A 24,919-nucleotide genomic window follows, 5' to 3' on the forward strand; every position below is an offset into this window, starting at 1 on the left:
AAGAGACGACCAGCGACGCCAATCTGTGAATTCGCACAGTAAACAAAAACCAAGTTGGGATTACACATACACTACAGGCATACACACATATATATGTATATAATATAGAAGTGGAAGAACTTGAATCTCTTACCTGCAAACAATTGAAAGCTGAACTTCGCACTCGACGGCAATGGATCAAAAGCGGGCCATGCTCTATCCGCAGGTGGATTTCAACACGCCCAGCGCACCGTCACCGACGCCGACGCCAACGAGGGAGTCGGTTGGACCTGAGCTGGTGCCTGTGGAGGCTCCGCCATCGTACGATGTGGCAATAGGCTCAAACGCAGTGACTGTTCCAGCAATACCAGCAATTGCAGTCACCCAACAACCGCCGCATGTGGTATACGAGTATGAGCAACCAGCACAGCCGACAGTCGTCCAAATGGGTAAGTAATTTCTTGGCTATTTTGTTAGGCCATCTCTGACGTCATGGCTGTCTAATTGCAGACACAATGAACTTGGGTCCAAATCCCTGCAGAGTACTGTGCCCGGCCTGCGGGGCCCAGAAGACCACGCGTATGACCCACACGGCCAATTCGCGCACGCATATGGGAGCTGGACTTTTATGCCTGGTGGGGTGAGTCCGAAATCCATAGCTTCCGTGTGCTCATTCGTATTAAACATTCTCATTTCGCTCAGGTGGTGCTGTTTTGCCTGCTTTGTGCCCTACTGCATGAACAGTTGTCGCACTGGCAATCACTACTGTCGCAAGTGCAACACTTTCCTCGGCGCATATAGTCCCAACGGACTGAAATGAAGATAAGACTACGATGAGATGTGATCTGGTGGTACCTACTACATATATAACACAAACAAGAGCTTCTATCTCAGCTGTTTGCCTAGTTATTTGCAAATGAATATATTAACCTTAAACAAAACAAAAGCTTCTTGTTGCTGTCGCCTGGCCTTTGGCGCACCATCTAAGAGCACCGCGTTGGCGTAGGTCGACGTGCATCGTCACTATGCTGCTTCTTAGCCTTAAATAATGTTTAATACATTAATGTAATGTTTAATAAAACGCGAAGAACTTTCCGTTGAATATTTGCGCTATGTTCGATAGGGCTGCCACCTCATCGGCGATTATTCTGTAATCGATACATCAAAATTGAGCAACACTAACGATTTTTCTCTTACGTTACATTACGTTTTATTTGTTTGACCTTTTTCGCAAAAAAAACCCATATTTTAGGCAAAATCAAGTAAAAGCAAGTATTTAAAATAGGATAGTAAAGTAGAAAATTGATTAATTAATCTGATAAAATTATGTGAGCAGGGCTGAGAGTCTTAGTTACGCAGAATTATTCAACGGAATATTAAAATTAAGCAATAGTAATGATTTTTCTCTTACGTCTTATTAAGTCTTTTTTTTATTTGACCTTCTTCGCTAAAACCTTTTTTTAGACTAAATCCAACAAAAGCAAGACTTTAAAATCAACCAGTCAAGTGCAAAATAGATTCATTATTTGTATACAATTATTTGGGCATAGCTGGGAATTCTTTTTAGCTAGTAATATTGGACGGAATATCAAAATTGAGGAATATGTATAATAATCTTGAGATCGTCAGTATATTTACGGTATATTTTTAAAATTGGACGGTATATTGTGGTATATTTCTAAGGGTCGGACGGGAGTCCGACGGTCCGCGGTCACACTGGCAGAAAGTTTTTTCACAACAAAAAACCTCCGAATAAGATCTAATTAACCATCCAATGTTTGTTGGTAGCATTAAGAAACGCTTCTAAGCAAGTTGTGCGTGTGTGCCAGAAGGCTGCACCCCAGAATTGCCAGCATTTGCGCTGCGTTTCGGCAGCCACAACAACAGCAGCAATAGCAGCAGCAGCAGAGGCAGCAACAACAACGGTGGAAAAGGAAAATTCAGCCCAGCTGCATTTCACTTAATCGCCACCACAGGCAGTTTCTATTATGGACAAGAAATCATCGCCCGTGCGACGACAAAAGCGCCAAGCGAAAGTGATTGAAGACAACTTTTGGGACTGCAGCGTCTGCACGTACAGGAACTCGGCCGAGGCGTTCAAGTGCCGCATGTGTGACGTGAGGAAAGGTGAGTGACCTCGATTTCATTTGCGGCCACAGCGGCTGCGACAGTGGCAACGGCTGCGAATGTGGCCGCTGCGTCATATTTCAATTACCCGTGAAGGACGGCGAATAATCGTTCGCTGTGCGCGTAATTTGTTTTCTTTGCTCTTGTCAAATGACGATGTTCTCCTCCACTCACTATCACTCTCTTCGTTCCTTCCCTTCACACCGCTTAGGAACCTCCACGCGAAAGCCTCGCCTGAACTCGGCGCTAGTCGCACAGCAGGCAGCCACACTGCCCGGAGCCAGCGGCAACATGCCCAACGGTAAATCCGCCTCCAGTTCACGGCACGGGAGTGGACATGACAGGCAGCGCCACAAAAGATACCCGGCCCGTTTGAAGAACGTTGATCGCTCCACGGCCCAGACACGAGAGGTGACCGTCAACTCCGTCACCGTCTTCATCACAGAGTACAAGGCGAAGCCGGTGAGCAGCCGGCGCGAGTCCAGCGAGCAGAGCTTCAGCGAGAGCAACGACAGCCGGAGTTAATTTGCGGCCCGTTGCCAGCCCAAGCCCGTGCTACCTTTTGATATTGTGCGCCACGATTCCCCAGGCCCCGCCCCGCCCTGCCCCTTTCCCTCGTCTAAGTGTACAAGTAACAAATTGTAAATTCTAACTGTTAGGCCCGAAACATATGTAAATCGAAATCACCATAAGTTATTGAGTATTAGGCAACGTTCGAAGCCCCCCGGTGCATGGCTTCAGCGACTTCCAGCCCTGGCCAGTAGGGGGCAAAAACAGAGCGGGACAAAAGAGAGTAACGCATTTACACGACCCTCTGCAGCCCCCTGCGAATGTGCTACCCCTGTATATATTCTACCAACAGATACTGTGTGTATCCGTCTCGTATTGTAATTCTAATTCCTAATTTATTATCGCTGAATGCATATTCTGTATATGTATGTTTTATCATGTATATTTTCGACAAGGATATCGTTTATTTAATAAGTTTTCAATTAAAATATGATTTAAAGAAAGCTAATCTCGCTGTTAAGAGTAAATCTGTAACGAAGTCCAAGCACCCGCAACATGGTTTTGTGTGTTAGTAACCGCTTTTTTTTAATACTAGGCAATGCTGCTGTCTACAAGGAGAGGAGAAGATATATCGATGTAGCATGGTTATAGACAATTCGATAATTTTAATTCTTTTGTATACAAGACTGATTAATAGTTACCACAAAATAAAACACAGATGCATGCATGCAACCTCCAAAGGACCCAGGCCACACTCCAGGTTCCATTTTGTTCACATAGGCAACCCTCCAAGCAAACAATAGAAAAATACTCGAACTAATAACAATACAAGTTTTGTACTTAGCAGAGCCCCAAAGGCTCTTCTCCGCCATATACCTAATTAGAAAACGAAAACGATGAATTTTGATATATTAAATATTGGATAAAGGATATAATGGTTTATAATGTGCTTGATATTTGCATTTTGAGATAGATTATTTAGCCCCACAACTTACACCCAAGTCACACCCAGACGGCACTTAGTCGCCATTAATAAGGCCACTAATGGACCCCACAGCATTGGAGATACAGCTCACTCGAATACAATACTGCCCTGCCCTGCCGGAGTGATGCAAGAATAACTTCCAGTAAAACAAACTTCAGCTTTGATTAAACAATAAACACCTATACGAATAGTTTATAAATGATGCTTAGAGCTGGTGAAGCATTAAACAATAAACCTGCACTTACTCACACATCCATTGACGCATTCACATAAGCCCATTCACACACAAAAACCCACACAAAGTTGATTAAAAACTTAAATTCAAAATGTAAAGCATTCAATTTTAAAACATTAAAGTACATTAAATAAATTTCAGAATTGCTACTTGAAATCCGTGTCGTACCATCTGAAATTATCTCGTTTGCCAAGGTACTTTTACAGGTTGCACCTATGGATGGCATTCCGCCTTAAAGTTGAAAGGTCTTTAAAGGCGGTGGACCAACAGCAGCCAACCAGCAACCCCTCGCTGTGGATGGATGCCAGTACATCCACCATCGTTCCACTCAGAGACCCAGCAGGACCAGGGGACCACCCACGCGCTGCCTTTGTCTCTGGCTATCTGAGTGTGTGTGTGTGTGTTCTGGAGGGGAGGACATCATCTGTGTATCTGCTTACGCGTGCTCTCAGCTCTAGTTTGGGTCTCAGTCGAGACCCAGACCGAGTTTCAGTTTCAGCTGAAGCTACTGTCTCTCCTATGGTCGAGGGCTACGCCTTTGGCAGCTGCCTCAACTTTTCGCACAGCGCACATCGCACGCTTCGCAAATAAATTACAAATTGTTTCGTTCCAGCGCAGCTACTACTTACCCACACACACACAGAGTCCTCCCCCTTTATTCTCTGTGTGTGTGTGTGTGGAGCATTCCCTCCCCCAGATCAAGCTCCAGCTCCATCTCCACCCTCTCACCGACTCCAACACTCCGCAGCCCGCACACACAATTCGTTTCGAACATTCTAGCCTGACGTTCGAAATTTTCCCGTTCGCATTTTCTCTAAAATGTTAAAATTCACCAGGCCCTGGCCCCACACCTACATCATGCCGCCACGCCACCCATTGGCCTCCCCCCGGCGGCACGGCACAGGACCTGCGTTATCAGTGCCGCACTCTGTGCGCTTATCTTCCATGTACGTTTCGTTCTTGGGTTCTGTTTCATTCGTTTGTTCGCTGCTCCTTGCGCCGCGTCCGCTGTTCTCCTCCCTGCCTCCCTCCCTCCCTCAGCTGCCTGCTGCCTGCCTTCTTATCCGTTTGTTTGTCCGTGCTTCCGCCTCATCTGTGCGACCGTCCGCACATCCTGTTCCTTCTCTTCCATTTCCACGTCCTTGTGTGTAGTTGGGAAATTTGGTTTTTCTCTAGAAAAGCGGCAGTAGCTAAAAAAGTTGCAGCAATTGGAAAGTGCTAAACTCCTTGCGGCCGGAACTCAGCCTGGGTCTGAGCCTGGACTGTGGAACTGGCTTCAATATGACGCATACGCGCTGTGGTCCGGCCCGAGGATCGTCTGAAGAATGGCCAGAAAATGGCCCCAAAACTTCTGCTCCACACTGTTCCAATGCGGAGGGTGGGCATGGGGGTGCGAGTGGATGTGGGTATGTGGGCATGTGGGTAATCCCTGCAAGTAACTTGAGCACTTTATGGCACAGCGCGCACGTGTGCCAGTGTTGGTATCAGAGTGTTTGTTCTCGTGTGTATCTGTGCTAGATAGCCGCGAAGGATACTAGAAAGAAAGACGGAGAGAGTGGGAATGGGAATGGGTAGCCCCCTTAAAGCTGCGATAGCTCTAGGTTTAAACACACTTTAGGCATTATCCATTTTAATTACATTAAAAAACTTTTTGTTGGCATAAAATAAATTGGAGCCAAAGACGAAGACCAAGACGAAGACGAAGAATGGTGCTGGGGCTGGGGCTGGGGCTTGAGCTAAGCGAAGAAACGGCAGAAGGAGCGCAAAACTTATGTCACTTTGATCCTTAAAAGTAACTTCAAGGCAATTCATGCGAGAGACAATAGGGAACTACCCCCAGCAGCAAAACCCATCCCCCCAGTAGTGGCTCAGCGAGAGGCCTCTCTCACTCTCTCAGTAATCAAGTTTAGTCTTTAAAATTGAAATTCCAGCATTAGGCAAGGAATGCGACAAACGGGAAATACCATCCGAAAGGGGTGGCTGGGCTGGCAAAAGGCTTGAGGGAGAGCCCGGGCTAGAAGGGGTAGAAATTTGACTTCCCTTGCTTATCTGCCTCGAATGTGCCACAGCACGCATGGAGTATGCTGAAGAAATCGTTTGCACATTGCCTAATTTAAATCTTCATCTCATATGGGAGGTTCCCCTTAAATGATTTACTAATTTTTGGTATTCGCTGCACGAGACATTAGTTAAACAATGAATCAATCCACAGTACTAGTACCTGAAGCATTGAAAGTGACTCGCGCTCTTTTCATTGATTAAAGTTCCAAATTAAAGTTGCCCAAAAACAGAAGGAGGAGGACGGAATATGTATGACAGTCGCAGTGTCACCACCAACCCATAGGCCGCCCCACGGCAAGGGCCACAACGCCTGCCAGGCCGGGCCATCAGCTTCATTGTGTTTATTTCTCATGTTAAAATCAAATTCCCGCGTGTGCAATTTTTCATTTGGCCCGGACCCGGACCCGGACTTGGGCCCAGGGCAGGAGCTGGAGCCGGAGTCGGAGCCCAGTGGAGAAATGAAAAGGAAGTGGAAAAATGTGTAAAGGTGCGTGTGGCAGGGTGGCGTCAGAGAGAAGGAGGAGGCAGGGCCCAGTGTGGCTCGAATGGGGTGGTGGTGTGATTGCTTGGCTGGTTCTTCCGGCGTGCTGTCTGACGTCAGGTGAAGTCAGCTTAAAGACCAACTTTGCTATCAAACTTTGGCCGCCAGCTTCAGTTCTTCGCCTTTTCTTTCTATCTTTTTGCAGTTAAAGAATTGGGTCCATGAGGCTGAGAAGCTAGATGAGTTGCAGAGCTGGAGATGATGCATGCTAGAGGAGAATATGAACGTGGTGCAGGAGCAGAATGCCTTAAAGCTAGTGCTGGAGATTGTGCTAGTGCTAGAGAGCTCAGCTGCATTTTGGGTAACATTTTCGATACCTGTCGGCATGTGTCGGGGTGTGTGCTGCTGTCTCAGCACCAAGAAGCATGCCCCTGCCGCCGTTCCTCTCCCCACCATCTCCACGTGGCTACTCCTCCTTGGCGCCCGCATAACTTGCGCTCTAAACAAAACAAAAATGCGTTGGCAAAGCGTAGGACCAGAGACAGCCAGAGCCAGAGCCAGGGACATGGACAGGGCCAGAGAAAGAACAAGAGGCTGAGTCAGGGGCAGAGACAGAGGCAGAGGCAGAGGCAAAGGCAGCTGGCTGCGATGGCTACGATGGTGATGGTGATGGCGACACTGCCAACAGCAAAGGCAACATGAGTAGAATACCCTGAAATCAAATGGAGAACACCATTTTGCTCTGCTTTAAGCTTATAGCACCAAGACTTGAAAGTAATCCTCAAAATGGAGGGTTTTTGGAGCTGGAGGATCAGTGAACGAACACAAAAGGGTAAAAATGCGCATCTGCTGTTAGAAAGTCACTTTAGCTTAGTACAGGAGAAAGCCTCTTAGCTCTAAATATATTAATCAAGAGAGTCAAGATTGAAAAAAGAGCAAACAAGATACAAATATTGAATCAAAGCCGAATTAATGTAAGCTCAAAAATCCTTCAAGGAATAGGGTTTTTTTTATTTTGTAAGAGAATATTTGAATGAATTTGATACAATCATAACCAGACGAACATAAAAGGGCATTCTTCCGTCGGTTTGTTGAGTGGGTTTCCCCCAAAATTCCTCCTGCCGCTTCGCTGGCTGACTGGCTGGCTGCTTGCTCCCTGTAAGGACAGCGACAGGCCGACGAGGACGACGGCAACGAAGGCAACGCCAAAATGGAGAATGGGGGAAAGGCAACCCGAGAAGGGGGACATGTAGCAGGGTAAAGGGGAGACGGGGAACGGGAAACTGGGCACGGGACGCGGAGAGAGGCAGACACGACACACCAAGTGTACAATAGCTTTAAGCTTAAACTCTCGCACACTTGCACGCACACACTCTCGGATCCCCAGCGCACTTACACACACAGGCACAGAGAGACCGACACACAGATACACTCTAAGCATATATTTGGGAATACAGGGCCACAAGCAATTCAAGAGAAAAAACAACATTTTATGTTGCTTTTTGCGTGGCAAGCAGAGAGACGCGCAGCGCTGCGCTGCGACGCCAAGCGATGCGACCCAACCTTGGGGCCCATTTGGATGGGAGCACTTTTGGGGCAGGAGCAGCGACTCACGATCGGAGCGAAGCCCAATAGGGGGCACCCTGTATGCCCCAACGGTAGTGGGGAAGAAAATTCACGGACGAACGCTATATGTCCAAGTCCAAGAAAGAAAAATACTTGCTGCGACAACACACCAGTGAGTGCCAGGGATGGCCACTTTCTTCCAACTTCAAACAGTTTTAATATGTGAGAGATTTTATTGCGGAATATTATACGGAACTCATTTATAGAGTCGGAACTGGAGATAATGGTATGGCATGTGTGTTCTCCTGGGAAAGGTACTTGTACAGATTTATATAGAAACAATAATATTATTAATGCCTGTAGTATTGAGTACTTGGCAGTATAAAAGGCGTAAAGTATTGAAGGAAATAATATGAAATATTTGTATTTCTATTTATGATCACACAATATCTCTAGATTCATAATAATCTCATAGATCTTTGGCAATCCAGCTGCCCCATAAATGGGTCACTCTGCCCAATCTCTGACAAAGTTTGTCCGTATCTGCGATCAAGAAAGTTCTCCTTATCTGAGGAACAACGTAAATTAAATATGATATTCTGGGGTTTGTACAGCTGACGACTAGCCGGAGATAAGAGTTCCTCCACAAGTCTGTACTCCAACAGGGACAGCGACAGCGACAGAGCAGCAAACCCCCAGCCCTGGCTCATTGGAGCAGCAGCAGCAGCAGCGCGACTGAAGGCAAGGCAAGACGGCCAGCCAGGCAGAGGCAGAGGCAAAGGCAGAGACAGAGACAGAGGCAGGCAGCTCCAGCTATAGCTACAGCTACATCTACAGCTCCGGAGCTCGTGGGGCTCGGCGGGGTTCGTTGCGGGGCTGCAGCGCCCATTTGAGGGAGCCATCAAGTAGCGGATTCAACGCCACGTCGCTGTGCGTTTGACATTTCCCCATACTTGCTGGGGCGACGCGCCATCAAGTTTCCAGAAATCGACGAAATTCACTGTACGCAGGCGGCAGATAAAAGAACTCGTTACTTTATGGCGCGTCCGCCACCAAAATGGACAGGGTAAAGCCAAGCACGGCAGCCATTGGCAGCAAACTGTCGACTTTCTGGGGCGATTCGCCCGAGCAAGTTTTCAATTGTTCGGGCGGAGGAACGACGGCCAGACGAATGGTCGACTTGCTGGCGCGAACGTGGCTCTGTCCCCCACCCGAGCGTCTTCTGTTATCCAGTGGTGGGTAGGCAAGAGAGAGAGCCCAAGAGCGGGAGAGGCAATAAGAGAGGAGGCAGCATGCTCTCTGTCTCTCGCGCTCTGGTTGAGTGCGTGCTTGTGTTGGTTTCGTATCTGTGTGGGGCTGCTGAATATCTCTCGAATGCGCTGAATGAGCTTGAAATATATTTCAAAATACAACGGATGCAACGGTTCTGTTGGCCCTTTGCCCACATAGAAGGCAGCAACAAAAGCAGGAAGAAGTGAAACAATTATCGCAAAATAATTCTCATATGAAGATTATTAAATATTTCCCTTTCTGGCTAGTAATTGAATCTTAATGAAACCCCAAATAGAAGATAGCAATTTCGTTGCCTACTTTTGTGGGGCTGCAGTCAGATAGGGCAACATTGCAATTATCTACAATCTATGCGTCTGAAATTCCAATGCCTCAAACACAGCCACACGGACTAGCACAGGAACAACACACAGATACAATGAGAATGTGCATTCCATGCACATTTCATGCATTTCCTTTGTACAGGCCAACTTATCAAGTTTCCTGTCCACCGCCACCGAATGCAACCCCAAAATGCATCCAACCACCCACCATCCTCCGCCGGCCGGCTCCCAACGCCCCACCGCCCACCATTAAGCATATACAATATATTCCGACCATGTACAGCTGAAACTGCAATTGCAACTGCCACAGCAACGGCGACTCCATCAACCAACAGCAAGGACCATCTGCAATTCCGATTTCGATTGCATTTTTGTTGCACGCACATAATTTTTGTGCGGCTGCGGATAATGATTTGGTTACATTTGATTTTGTTGCCGATTTTAATGCAGGATACCCTTCACTCTAGAGGGGGGATGGGTAATGCAGCAATTAACCTCATCACCCGGCAGGATTCCACCTTATGATGTTGGGAAGCCCAGTAACTGTGCCTCTTCCATTGCTGTTTAAATATCTATTTTAGTTTTGTTTTGAGGACTCGCATAGCAGGGAGAGCATTTAAAATTTGATGGTATATTATTCAAAATTTCCAGCTCCATTTTGCGGGCAAACGGAAGTGCTGCGGACATGCCGCACCGCGGCAGACAGCCTCGGACTGTCCTGCGGTTTCAAGCGCTTTTATTTATTTATGCATTTTTCGCATTTATTGCAACACAATTTAATATGCATCTCGGGGCGTGGCTGATACCCCAGCATTTGCAATTAACGCTCCCAGACCCCAAGGGGAGCTGAGAGGGGCACAGAAACGGGTCGCAAAGATCCTAAGGCGGATCAGGCAGGTGGCTGACACAGAAACCACCAGGCTTCCACCAGAGCCAAGCAACAGGCCAAGCACAAGCGCAGGCACACAGCCAGAGAAACGGCAACATGCAACAGCAGCAACAACTTGCAGCAAGAACAACAACAACAACAACAACAATGGCCAGAGCTGGACAACTCTTGACATGCATATGCAAAGGTCTTTCCCAGGTTGCCGCACAATCAATTTTGCGAGAGACCTTCGCTCGATTCTCATCCGTGGCACTGGGAACCCGCCAAAATGCAAATGACGACAGCACCAACAAAAGCAGAAAAAGCAAAAAAAAAAAAAAAAACAGAAAAAGCCACGTACTAAAAGAACTTTGACGAACCGAAGCCTTTGATGTGCACCGTTGTTGGTCGACTAACCCCAGATCCAACCCCGTTGTGGTGCACCTCCACATCGTCCATATGGCACGCCATCTTAAATAATCAATATTTTCGCCAAGTCCAACTCCAACTCTAAGCCAAGACTTGTCGGTGCCCGGTCTCAGGTCAGGCCCGAGCAGGAAGTCGTTGTCACATCAAATGGCGACAAAGCACTTCCGCTTCTCTTTCTTCTGCTTCGCTGCGAACAAAAGGATGCTGATGCTGCAAGGGAGAGAGCTGAAAAGTTTACGTTTCCTTAAGCTTCATCCTCATCCTCATCCAACTCCCGCATGCAGACCAAACATTAGATCTCTGGCACATGTCTAGACCGCGTGATATGGCTAGAGGGTTCAAAGAAGGGGGAGGATCGGGATTGCTTAGAATTTTACTTGGCTTTCAAGGCGTGTCGAATTTCCACCGATTGGGCGGCGGCTGATACTCAACATTCCCAGACAAAGTTGTGTCGCCTGTGATTGCCTGAAACCAGCTAAAAACGGAGACGGATACGGATACGATTACCCGCTATCTGGAAATAGGACCCCTGGAATGTCAGTGGCTCCAGATACAGAATCTGTATTACAGATACAGATCGGAAAGGGGGAGCTCTAGTTCTCGATCGGCGACATATTCGACCAGCATTTTCAACGCTTTTCGTTACGTTTCGTTTCCAATGCCGATCGTCGTCTGCTCTTTGTGCATTCTTTCAGTTTGTTTTTCATCGCGTTTTCTCCTCTACTTCTCCTGTCTCCATCTCCCTCTTATCCGTATCTCTCTCCCACTCTCTCTCTGTGCGCCTTTGTCCCGTGTTCTGTGCTCTGCTCTGCCAGCCTTGCTCTCCTCCGCACCCGCACCCGCACCCTGTGTACCCCTTTTGTCTATCGTCGCCCGGCTCCAACGAGGCATGCAGTCATCGGCGACGTCGCTGAATTTCGTTTCAGCCCCAACCGATCCGCACCGAACCGAACCCCAAACAGAAACCAAAAGCCAAAACCAAACCAACGGTGATTCATCGAAATTAAAAATAAGTGTTTTGTATCTGTATCTCAGCGCTTGTTTCACATTCCCCGCTGTCGTTCCTCTTGATGTTGTTTCGCTCACATTCCACTGGCAGCGATAGCTTCAGCGATTTCCCTTTGACTCCACAGAAGGTAGAACAAGTTTCGGATCTACATACATATGTATGTACATATATGACATTTTTCTGAAGTCTCGATCGTACTGAGGCTATATTCTGACGATACTCATAAGCTGAGATTGCAACTTCTCGATCAACCTAATGGATATGCTGATTTTCAGAACTTTAAAATATCTAAGACCAACTTTCTTTCCAAAATCTTTGTCCGATTCTGAATATAGTATTTATTTTGAATACGTTTTGCATTCTGAAATTGTGGATAACAAATCAGAGACTGAAACTTCTGGATCAGCTCTCTGGGACTCTGATTTATATGCGAATATATTTTATTGCTTCCGACTTTCTTCTTGAACATTTATAAATCTTTTCAAGCTGCGTTCGGAACACTATCACATATAGTATGTATCTGAATGCTGATTTATGTGCGAAAATCTCAGGCTGAGCTGTCTTCATATTCCGGATTTCCCTTCTGTTTTGTTGGTTTAAGGACACCTGTTTCCACATTCCACGCCCGATCGTCCTCGGCGTGCAACATCCGCCCCGTCTCGAATCGCAGGGGCAGGTAGCTGCAGAGACTGCAGAGACGACAGCGGCTGTGATAGCCGCTCCTTGGTGATTTTAGTGGTGGTGCTTTCTCCATCCTTGGTCACCTTGGGCGGCATTCACGAAATGTGTATCCATGACACACATACTCTAGCACATATTTTCCCACACACACACACCCAGAGACAAGGGTACCCATAAGGCACACATATACGGGTCCGTTGTGGATTAAAATTTCTTCGTTCCTTCTTTTTTATATATGTATGTTGAATGCATTTCCCTTAGCGCTCCGTGCCAGGGGAGCGCTGTACGAAGGAGGGGGTGGGGGCATTTATTTTCGGCATTTGAAGTTAGTCCTTTGAAAAAACGGGGGTTCAAACTCAAAGTGCTAGACCGAACCGAACGAATCGAAATGGAACCGTACCACCGTGCGAAGGGTTGCTCGACGGTCTCTCTCTCCCCGAGAAGTGTATGCCAGTGTATGGATGTGTGCTTGTGCTAGTATCTGTGTGTGTGTGTGTGTGTGTGTGTGTGTGTGTGTGTGTGTGAGTACGGTAAAAGGAACACATTTGGATGCCAGACGACTGCTGCGTCTCGACTCCCTGTGCGACATTACGAGCCCGTTGGAACGTCAAAGAGTGTACGCGGCAGCAGGGGCTAGCACGGGCAGCGGCAGCGGCAGAGTTCGAATCGATTTTGGAATTCGTCTCGTGCCGAGGAGTGCGTGGAAAATGCTGATAAATGGGAGTTAGATTCTGAATCTCTGGGCCCTGGTCCAGGATCCCCCCAGCAGCTTTCCCTGCCATGGCCGTTGCCATGCTAATGAGACCCCCCGAAATGGGGCCCTCCACAGCAAATGCAGTTGCAGCTCCACTGCATATCAGAGCCAAAGTACCCCCCAATATGACCGATAAGTCGTAAGGCCTGGTCCCTGCCCCGTTCGGTGGGTGGTTGTGGTAGTGGTGGGTGGCTTGCTTTGTTTGCCCACGTCGACTGATAAGATAAGCAATAGCCCAAGTCTGACATCAGGGCCTGGACCTCCGAACCAAACCAGCACCGACCCTTGGAGCCGCCGAGCCAGCGACGTTGCCCCGCTGTTGTTGTCCCCACGCTCGTGACTCGCCTCGACGATATCTTACGCCTGCGTTTCAGAAAATTCAAAATTCATAGAATGCAAATGTTGGTTAAACAACATTTTGCCCGGCACACGAGCGCACTCCCAGTTTTAGCTCCAGTCGTCGCAGTTGGGGCACATGCAGAAATAGACGCAGAGGCAGAGAAACAGAGACCACACCGATTCAGGCCTCAGCCAGAGAAAGACAGAAAGAGAGAGAAAGAGCTTGAGTCAGGTTTTGTGTGTTGAATTTTAACTAAAACGAACTTAAGCGGGCCTTTCAATCCAAGTTATAGCATTAGAAATACCCGACTTTGAGGCGGAATTTCCGTTCCGTTCCAAGATGAGCTTCGCTGTGTTCTCTGAGCGAGGGTATTTCGCTCGTATTAAAAACGCATAAGCTATAATGTAACAATTCATCAGAAATGCAGCTGTGACTGAACAAAGAATTTTTTCAGTGGAAAAATAGCATAAAACTTCTGTGAAGTTCGATTACAGGGAACTACCACATCTGATGTCGCTCTGGATTGGTGCATCTTTGAGTGCAACAATTCTGCTATAATTTAGTAACAAAGTCTGGACAATCTGCCATTCATACATATATCATATTTATTTATGTACGCATGTATAAAGTTTATACATAATCTCTTTATACTTAATCTTTTCCTATGTGTTTTAGATTTACCGCATAGTTCTGTCTGTGACCACGAAATCAGGTCTAAGCGCTAATCTATCAATCTGAGTTCTGTTTCGGGCTCTAATCCCCGTTTAAAGCTTTAAGAGTGGGCACCGCTGATTCCAGGCGGTGAAAATTCCCAATTGGATGGCCTCCACATACACATACATACGTTTATATACGTTTAAGTACATATATACATATACATAAATACATATGTATATGTATAAATGTTAATCAAACACACAGACAAAGACTCACGCACACGCACAATTGACGCATACGCACATTTAATGCAAATTTAAGCAGTTAGCAAGCAAGTAAAACCGTTATGTGCCACACAGGCCTACGAACATGCGTGTTCGAGTGCATGTAGTATGTGTTTGTAAATGCATCGCTGCTTGCACATACATAATGCAGGGAATATAAATAATTGCAATACATAAGAGGAGTCCGTGTGTGTGTGTGTGTCCCTTGCATAACCGCATATGCAGTACATGCATAAGTATATACATACATACACACATATGTATGACCACATATGTACATACATACATACTACATATATCGGCATCTGCATCTCTGGCTGGCTGCACATTTCATTGGAATTGCATTAGTGTTGCCCTTTGTTCATTACAAAATGCAGCAGACACGCACACTCGTGTCCGGGACATGGAATAAAATGAATTGCCAGCAAAATATTTACGCATTTGTTGGATAAGATAAACAACTGCCATTCTCGACCCATCCAACCATCCCATCCCATCACCCAGAATCGTTGAAAACACATACGATTTGCTTGGTTTTTTATACATATTTAATTTATTTTCTCCTCCTTCCGCATGATCCGTTCGTCGTCTCCTTTCTGGGGGCTTCTCCGTCAACGTGACACAACAGAAATATCAATCAATAAATCAATCAATCAATCAATGGAGATCTTAGGGCTAGGGGTAAACGGGTAATGTAATCAAAAATCAAGGATCTCAAGAATCAACATAGTTAATAATAATAGTTTTGCAAAAAGAATTAAGGCATTCGGTATATTGCGGCTCAACAAAAGTTCTTCGAATCGGGACTCCAGTACTTAACATAACATTGGAATTACAATATTTATTTAGTTTTTTATTTAATTTAGTTTAATTTATTCTTTATATTTTTTGTTTGTTTGGAAGGTTTTGTCCCTTGTTTCTGCTTAAATAAAATTACGTAATTCTTGTTTTAGCATTTTTGTTTAATTTTGTTTGCTTGTGTTTTTTTATACAATACATTTTATATCACAATAGAAAAAAGAATTAATTCGTATATTCTTTTCAATCGTTATCGCGCTCTTTTTTCGGGTTTCCTTCGCTTTTTTTTGCTTACTTATAAATTAAACAATAAAAAATGTACAGAATTTTCTTTAACGTTTGTGTGTGTGTGTGTGTTGGTGAGTTTTTCGCTATGTTTTCCTCTTCATTTTCGTATTTGACTAATTGTGGCTTTACGAATGATAAAACTAAAAACTAGAAATTAAATTTACGCATTTTCTTTAAGTTCTACTATTAACATGTTTTTTTGCTTAGATTTTCGTGTTTTCTTTAATTTGTAATCAACTAAATTAAACGGCATAACTAACGGACGCTGTACTAAAGCGAATTCGCAAACGAAGCGCAGAAGGAGCTGACGGGAGGAACAAAGAAGAAACAGAACAAAAAGAGAACACAAACAATATAAGGTGAAACGGGGAGCAGAGCAGTGAGAGCGAGGATGATAAAAGCTATAGAGACACAGCAACAAAGAGCAAATGCTGGGGTGGTGGAGCAGCGGTAGTGAACGAAGTCAAAGTTGCACCCAAAGTATATTAGTCATTCCAGGTGAGGTATTCCCGAAGTCACATAAGTGCCTATATTAAGAAGTCAGAGAGAGAGAGTGTCCAACTGTTTAACCTGCGATTTAATGAACCTCTGATACATGAAACCATCATGCATGAAACTATCATCCTTTGAGCTCTGGGTATGCCCCACCTTATACAGATTATACCTTGGTTGAGCCCCGTCTCAGAAAGCTTAAAGCTGCCTTCCTACCTCTCTTCTCCCTACACTTCATTCCACACACATACCATACACACACAGTCAAGGCAGCTGCCGTTGCCGAACATTCTTCATGTTGTTGTTGCAGTTGCTGCTGCTGCTGTCGCTGTGGCAATGGAGGACGCTGGCTTTTGTAGCCGAAGCGTGAATTAAAATAAACTATTTAAATTTATTTGCATCTGTTTAACGGCGGCCTGCATTGCACATACATATGCATGTCTCTCTATACTGCGTGCGTGTTTGTGTGTGTGTGTATGTTATAATGTGCTGCGCTGCCCACTCCATCGCACTCTCCCTCTCCCTCCCTCTCACTCTTACTCGCGCTGCTCCGGCTCTGCTGGTCTCTCATGACGCTTATCGCGCGTCTCCATCGCCATGCACTTTGTTGCTGGCGGCCATAGCTGCAGTTGTTGTTGTTGCTGCTTTTGCTGTTGTTTCTTTTTTCTCTCGTTTCTGTTTTTTTCCTTTTTTATCGCTGCGTGCGTGTAAGCCGACGCCAGTGGGGGCCTCGTCCCACCGCTCTCCCCCCCTTAGGAACCAGCGGCACAACACACAGAGCAAGCTCCATGACGCCGCCGTCGCTCCACCTCACTCTCCCACTCTTTCGCTCTTGCTGTGTCTCAGTGTTAGTGTGTCTGTGTGTATGTTTCATTGTTTGCTCTTTGTTGTTGTTTCTGCCTCCGCCTGTTTCTACGTCTCTTTCTGACACTCCACCTCTCCCCATCGGCTCTCCGTTTCTACTCGATTCGTACGAAAAAATTTAGTACAGCGTGTGGTATGGCAAACGAAAGCTATGAGTTTTCAGTGTATCTTGTCTGCCCCGAAGTTGACTTCCCGCCCTGCCAGCCCTTACCATTCCCCTCTCCCTATATAATTACGTGCCACAGCCAGACGACATGCAACTTCTCGACACTGGACTGGACACACGGGCAATGGGCATGGGCATGGGCAATCGGCAAGCGGCAATCCGCTATCGGTAGGTAGGATTGAAAGTCACACGCACACTTCAGGGCCACTCCAAGTGTCTCTCCTCCGCCAGAAGTCTAGCCCAGACCAGCATTGGTATTGGAACTCGTGTTGGGATTGCTATTAGTGGTGGAGCTCTTCCTCTTGAGCGCCGATGCTGCCGCTTCTGCTGCCTCCGCCTCCGCACAGGCATTGCAGTCGTGGTGGACGCATCATCTGACCAGCCACAGGCCCAGGTTGAGCTTCTGCAGCTTAGGCAGCTTCATGATGATGTCGATGCCCTTGGAGCTCAGCTGCGTGCAGCCGTAGAGATCGATGGTCTTGAGGTTGGTGAGATCCTCGGCGAGAGTCTGCAGGCCCTTGTCGGTGATGCGGCTGCACTGGCCGATGTTAAGGTTCTCCAACTCCTGCAGCGACTTGGCGATCTTCACCATGCCCTGGTCCGTAATCTGACACTGGTTGAGGGAGAGGGAGCGCAGGCGGTAGAGACCCTGGGCGATGTGCGTCAGAGCCTGATCGCTGATCTTGTCGCAGAAGCTCACGTCCAGGGAGTTGATGCCGCTGCCACCCTCTGTGAGGTAGGCCATCCCAATGTCCGAGATGTTGTCGCAGGAGCGTAGATTCAGCTGCTCCAGCTTGGGCATGCGCGCCAGATGCTTCAATCCGCTGTCCGTCACGGAGACGCAGAAGCTCAGGTTGATGGACTTCAGGGAGGTGAGGCCCTGGGCGATGTGCCCTAGCGCCTCGTCGCTTAGCCGCTGACAGTCCTGCAGTCCAAGGTGCTCCAGCTGGAGGTTGCCTTCGGCCGTCTCGCGGCTGAAACCGGCCAGGTGACCAATGCCCTGGTCACTGATGTGCCAGCAGGAGCGCAGGTTGAGGTGGCGTAACTTCTTCAGGCCCCACGCGATCAGCAGGAGGCCGGTGTTGGTGATGTTGCAGCAGCCGCCCAGCTCCAGATTCTCCAGGTTGCGCAGGTGCTGTGCGATCCGTCCGAGACTCGTGTCCGTGATCTGTTTGCAGAGCGATAGGTCCAGCGTCTTTAGGTTGGGCAGGTCGACGCTGAAGGCGTGTCCCAGGTTCATGTCCGCCACATTGAAGCATCCGCTGAGGTTCAGCGATGTCAGGGCCGGCACACCGAGCACCAGATCCTTGAGCGCGCGGCGCAGGGATAGGATCTGCACCTTCTTGATTCCACGCCTCACCAGACAGTTGAAGAGGCTGGGGCTGGAGCGCTTCAGGTGCAGCTTGGCCTCAACCCCCTTCCACACGCTCTTGGCATAGGCTGCGTCCCGCCAGGCGCTGCACACTTGGGCCGCACGGCCCAGATCCCTCACAGGCAGGTGCTCGAAGATCTGCTCGAGCAACTCCGGGAAGAGGTTGCTGATGTGCGTGCCCTCCACTGGGGGTGGGCTCTCCGGCGAGGCGGGTCTGTGCTGGTGGTGGTGATGATGGTGATGGTGGTGCTGCGCATGGGCTGCTGCCGCTGCAGCAGCGGCTGCAGCCGCGGCCGCATGTTGCAGGTATAGCGCCGGTGGAAGGGTCTGCAGCTGCGGGCGGTGGTGCAATGCGTAGGGCGTGAAGCGCAGCAGGTGGTGGGCGCTGCGTGTGAGGCCGGGTAGCTCAGTCTGTGGGTAGAGTTCGTCCATGCCCCACACGGGGGCGCCATTAGCTCCACTGGGAGCGGCTCCACTCGCTGCGGCTGTGCTGCCTCCGCCGCCATGATAGTTGGTAAGAGCGGCCGCCGTCTGCAGGGAAATGGTCGTCTGATGGTGGAAGGGCAGAAGCTCTGTGTTGGTGGCCATGCTCCTCGGCGTCCTGCTGCTACCTCTTTCTCTTCCTCTAGCTATTTCGCTGATTACTCTGTCTGCAGGAGACTCTTTGCTTTGTGGCTGTATAGAAGGTTCTATTATGACGGGTTCACTACGTAGATGCGTCTTATATACGTCGCATTTTACTCGGTACGCGGCAGTTTCAAGGGGGAAATGGTACGAAAGATGTTCTTAGGTTGCACTGGGACTAGAACTGGGATGTCCGCGAGATTATTCTGGTTCTGTTTATACTGATACTGATTCACTCGTGTTGCACTCTGGCTTGCGACTCTTGCACTCTGACTGTAGCACTTGGGGGGCCTTTGGCTTGGCTTGGATGGTGGGTAAATCCAAATGTCGTTAGTGTTCGAGAGATCCAAGACGCGCGCAACCGAACCGGACGACGTTGAGAGAAAAACTACGCTCGCTTTGGCCGCAGCAGCGTTGCTTATAGTAAAACGACAGAGAGATAGAATCCCCTGTGTTCGCGTGTGTGTGTGCGAGTCGAGTATCTGTGTGAACAGGCAGTCGAATTCAGCAATGGCTGACTGTGCTCAAAGCAGGTAGAGCAGTGCGCTCTCTCTCTCTCAGTCTCTCGGTCTGAAGCTGAATTGAGAGGCATGGAGGTTTTTGTGATATTTGGCTTGTTTTCGGCTAGATTTTGTGGCAACTTTGTACATAAGGGATTCAATAAGATTGATGTGGGATATCATCATATGCTATGTTTCTTCAAACATGTTCATAATACATATTTTAGAGCAATTTCAACTTAGTTCTGCCAATCAACTGATTCCAATAGCAGCGAAAATGTTCATCTTGAACAGCATAAAGGAAATAAAAGATGAGAAACCTTGACATCATAATTATTTAGATAGGACCATAGAACAAGTTTGAAAAATTAGAAAAGTTCAGTAAAATCTGACAACATATAACAAAAAATAAAATACAGCCATTTATATTAAAAAGCTTGAGCTAATGCTTAATTTTTACCATAATTAAAAAAAATAAAATAACATGAGTTAGCAAATGTTATGTGATAACCACTTAAAATACAGTTAAAAATACATAGAGTACATCAATTTTATAAAATTCTTAATGGACGTATTGCTCAACGAGAAAAAAATCTATATTTTATGGCTTGCCAATTTTGTCAGCACTGAAAAAGGCTAGCGTTTGAGAGCGAGAGTCTCTCCATCTGCATCTGTACTAGTGGCTCTCTCAGGCTAGAGAGATAGATTCCAAGATTGAAAGAGAGGGAGAGACCGAGCTGAATGCTAGACCTGGCTTGGATTCATCTTGATTTTGGCCCAGGTCTGACTCTATGGTCGGGTCGGGTCTGGTCCTCAGATTGTGTTCAGGTTCTTCTACAGAGCACAAAGCTTACGTCTCTCAATGCCAAACTCCGACGCATTTGTTTCTGCCGCTGTTGCATTCCGAAGTCGAGCAGGTACCTGTCTTGCCTCTTTAGCTGCCTCAGTATTTGTGTGTGGCTGTGTGTATCTGTGTGTGCGATCGCTGTTCGCTACCTGCGAGCGCAACAATACAATCCCGGTTTCCAAGAAAATATTAACGATAACTCCAAAAAATGTTGCCGCACACAGCACATATACAGGCACAAGCGTAAGCAGGGGCAGGCCTTCGCCGTTTGGGATTTGGGATGATGCACAAAATCCAGCGGATGGAACAACAATAGCGGGAATGCATTGTTATTGATACTAGGAAAGCGATGCACATTCCCTCTCGCACACAAACACACAGAGACGAACATTTTCTGGGACCTAAAAAAGGAAAACGCCGCCACCAGAGTCGACATCGTCTTCTTTGCCTTCTAAAAAAAGGGACTAAGACGAGGACTAGGACAACCAGGAGGGTTGTGATAAGAGTAGGGGTAGGGGCGTTGTAGAAATCTGTGTCGCTACCTGCACCCGCACCCCCGCACGCACATGCAGAGAGAAAGAAAGAGACGACACGCACCAGCATCCTGACTGAAGAGGGAACGGTAAAAGGAATAGCACTCCTAGGCCCATGCTGATGCCAACCTCTACCCGGATTCCGTGCTCGTACAGTCATTATCCTGGCGAGGAGCAGGAGGATGCCGCAGACGAAGACCAAGAAGGGCAAGGCGTGCGTACAACTTTTCCAGCGCTACCTGTCCGACCGGTTTGGCCCAAAAGGGCCAATCGCCCTCTATCACTCTTTCGACGTGTCTGGCTATCTGGCAGGGCAAATAAAAATAATCTCTTCGCTGGAACTCTGGCTCAATCCCTCGTTTCAGCCACACTGCCACTGCCTCCGACTGAAATATAGTGCGGCACATATAATAATCGATTGGTTTTCGGCTGCATCTCCTTCGTCATCTTCTCTGTTTTTTGCGTTGCGTTTTGCTTACTATGATCATCATTAAAGCGGTCGCAGAGCAACACAGGTAGAGGCAACAGCGGCAACTGCGGAAAAGGTGCAACACGCAGACGCAACTGCGGCAGGGCTGGGCCAGGGCTGGCTGTGGGCAGATGACTAGAGAGGGGAGGCCCACGCAGCAAACTTGAGGCTTGGGCCAGCCCAGAAGATTCCATCTGTATAGCTACTCGTCTTGCCTACGGATATCAGAATCAAGATACGTGTATCTATCACTTGAACATCTGCAGATGGCTGACATAAATGTTGCATGTTCCTCCATTTGTTGGCTAGGTTCTTCGACTTAAGAACTTTATTGCACCTGATTAAAGAAAACATGGTCAAATTCTGTAATGTTGCTGTTAGGAATGGGAAATTTCATCCTTTGGGATATATATGTGTATTTTTATACCCGATACTCAAAATGAGTATTGGGGTATATTAGATTTGTGGTAAAAGTGGATGTGTGTAACGTCCAGAAGGAATCGTTTCCGACCCCATAAAGTATATATATTCTTGATCAGCATCAATAGCCGAGTCGATTGAGCCATGTCTGTCTGTCCGTCTGTCCGTCTGTCCGTCTGTCCGTCCGTCCGTCTGTCCGTCTGTCCGTCTGTCCGTCTGTCCGTCCCCTTCAGCGCCTAATGCTCAAAGACTATAAGAGCTAGAGCAACGATGTTTTGGATCCAGACTTCTGTGATATGTCACTGCTACAAAAATATTTCAAAACTTTGCCCCGCCCACTTCCGCCCCCACAAAGGGCGAAAATCTGTGGCATCCACAATTTTAAAGATACGAGAAAACAAAAAACGCAGAATCGTAGAAGATGACTATATCTTCTAGAGTGCAAAATCTGAACCAGATCGTATAATTATTACAGCCAGAATCACGAAAACAATTTCACTCTTTCTCGCTCTGTCTCACTCTAACACACAGGTTTCATGGTCGGTTTTGCCAATTGCAAAATATGAGTTCAAGGATCTCAGAACCTATAAAAGCCAGAGCAACCAAATTTGGTATCCACACTCCTGTGATATCGGACCTTGACCGTTTCCTGTCCAAATTTCGCCACACCCCCTTCCGCCCCCGCAAAGGACGAAAATCTGAGGCAACCACAAATCTCAGAGACTATTAAGGCTAGAGTAACCAAATTTGGTGCACACACTCCTTTAAGATGTCACTATAAAACGTATATCTCAGAATTTCGCCCCACCCCCATCCGCCCCCACAAAGGACGAAAATCTGTTGCATCCACAATATTGCAGATTTGAGAAAACTAAAAACGCAGAATCATAGATAATGACCATATCTATTAGATTGCTGAATCTGGATCAGATCAGATCATTTTTATAGCCAAAAGGAACAAATCAATTTGCAGTGGCTACGCAGCGCCCGACGTCACGCTCAGACTGATTTTCTGTCTCTCTCGCACGCACTCTTTGTCGTGTCGTTAAATATTAGCGGCGTCTGCCGGAGGAGAGCCATACTGACTTAGTATCGGGTATAACCGTAGAGTTGCGGTGTCCGCAGCAACTCACAACGTTCCCCCTCGTTTCTTCTACCCTTTAAGCCAAGCCATGAAAAGGCCTGCATGTCCTCCAGAACGAGGCCAACAGTAAGGATCTGGGAGATGAGCAGCTTGTTAGGTGACAAATATCCATAAGTCCTTAGGAAAATCATCTTTGGATGGGGATTGGGCTTGATATACCGTTTGTTCTCTGATCAAACCATGCCATTGCTTTATGAAGAGAAGGATCTGAACTATCCCAAAGTACATCTATAGTAAAGCTGCCAGAGCCACAGTCATACATACATAATCTAGATAGAGCCAGTGGTGAGGGTAGAGCATATTGTGGCATTAAGTACTGCGGGAGAATCATACAAAAGGCACCGCCATCAAGACCAATTGATGTTATCGCCATCTCTGACCATTTTGTGGTTTGCCCGCATCTCTCTGCCGTACTGACCCCTGGCAGTGGATGTGGATGCCCAGGCGAAAGGGTGTGAGCAAGTTGGTGGCGTTGTGAGTGAACGCCGAGTCGGCAAGCATCAACAGCGGCGTCAAGCTGTGACAGATTTGTTACAGAACATCACATAATTTGCCTGTGATGGCAATCTGCTCACGCACCGCAGATATTGTTGCACAGCGGTCCAAAGAAAGTGTCTCAAGTTAACCCGCAGATCATTGGAACGAATCTATTTTGGGCTGGCAAACTCATAGAATCGCCAGAACGAAATAATAAATGCACAGACTATAATCCCTATCGGCAGAAAGAGAACTTTATCGATCACTTAACTCATCTTCTGCAGGACATAGAGAGAGCAGACACTTCAGAATACTCATTCCAGGCACCTAATCTTGTCTTCCATCTTTGGGTGTGTCCTACAGCTCAGCCTTAGTGGAAAGGAAAATACCACAAAGAGAGACAGTTCCCTTGGGACTCGACACTTGTTCAGCTCTCGGAATATCCTCCACTTCAACGCTCTCCTGACAATCAGAGTGCTGCGAAAAAACTGTAAATTGAAACCGGATTGAGAGGTCCGTAGACCCTGGAGGGTTGTCATCTCAAGTGCAAAGTTCCGCTGCAGCTCAAGGAGATTTCTGGCGAAGTCGACATCCGTTAGAGAGCAGAATTTGGGTAGACATAGATCAAAATTAAGTCGACTTCCAGGAATTAGTGTTGCTGTGAGTACAAGAAGTTCTAAAAACTAAATATATATCCCCATATATGTATGTATATGTAAAATGTTCCTTTAATTTTTATATAATTTTAAATGCTATATGTATATATCTAGATATACTCGTATTTATATGGTAAGTATATTTCAGTTTTGTGTGTTTTGCAATTAGAAGAGTTCGTTTATGGCAGTACGCAGTAAAATTAAATGTCGCTTTCGCTTCGACTTCGATTTCTGATGAGGGTTACGTTCGTTCTTAAAATTCGTTTACGCTATGACTTTAAAATACTCTAGAATCTAGATGCTAATTATTAAAACCCAGACCCAACTATGCTTCGTCTCTAAATATGGCTACGGAAGGGCAGTACAACTCAAAGCAAGTTGGATTCGACATAACGTATAGGAGTATTTGTATATATGTATATAATATATATGTACATGCCTCGCCGATCCTGGCCGGCTAGCAAGGAAGTGGATTTGTGTGGGGTGTGTATGCTATAGCATATTTTGATTTGATTTGATACATGCGCGGTTCTAGGTGCTATATGATCTCTATATACGTACGTATAGCTATAAGTAATGCAGATGTGTGTGTGTTTGTGGGTGTGTGTGTAGTATTGTTTAAACGTTTCGTTGACTCAAGTCCAAATGGATATCCGTCATATCCAATTCCACTCGGCTCTAAACACTTTT

The 24,919-nt window shown here is 46.9% G+C and overlaps 3 protein-coding genes across 3 annotated transcripts; 2 read left to right on the forward strand and 1 right to left on the reverse strand.

Moving 5' to 3' along the window:
• Nucleotides 1-1,081, forward strand: LOC6590949 (lipopolysaccharide-induced tumor necrosis factor-alpha factor homolog). The gene is made up of 3 exons (XM_002015983.2): nt 1-428; nt 490-619; nt 682-1,081. The coding sequence occupies exons 1-3, from the start codon at nt 173-175 to the stop codon at nt 797-799; spliced, it is 504 nt and encodes a 167-aa protein (XP_002016019.1). The 5' UTR covers nt 1-172; the 3' UTR covers nt 800-1,081.
• A 647-nt stretch (nt 1,082-1,728) lies between these two features.
• LOC6590950 (YY1-associated factor 2) lies at nt 1,729-3,119 on the forward strand. Its single transcript, XM_002015984.2, has 2 exons — nt 1,729-2,106; nt 2,318-3,119. Exons 1-2 carry the CDS (start codon nt 1,968-1,970, stop codon nt 2,629-2,631), a joined length of 453 nt encoding a protein of 150 aa, XP_002016020.1. The 5' UTR covers nt 1,729-1,967; the 3' UTR covers nt 2,632-3,119.
• An 11,990-nt stretch (nt 3,120-15,109) lies between these two features.
• Nucleotides 15,110-19,556, reverse strand: LOC6590951 (F-box/LRR-repeat protein 14). The gene has a single exon (XM_002015985.2). The coding sequence runs from the start codon at nt 19,145-19,147 to the stop codon at nt 17,558-17,560; it is 1,590 nt and encodes a 529-aa protein (XP_002016021.1). The 5' UTR covers nt 19,148-19,556; the 3' UTR covers nt 15,110-17,557.
• Between the last annotated feature and the right edge of the window lie 5,363 nt (nt 19,557-24,919).

The sequence above is a fragment of the Drosophila persimilis genome, unplaced genomic scaffold (assembly GCF_003286085.1).
Source record: "Drosophila persimilis strain 14011-0111.01,24,50 unplaced genomic scaffold, DperRS2 tig00000002-arrow-pilon, whole genome shotgun sequence".
Lineage (NCBI taxonomy): Eukaryota > Metazoa > Arthropoda > Insecta > Diptera > Drosophilidae > Drosophila > Drosophila persimilis.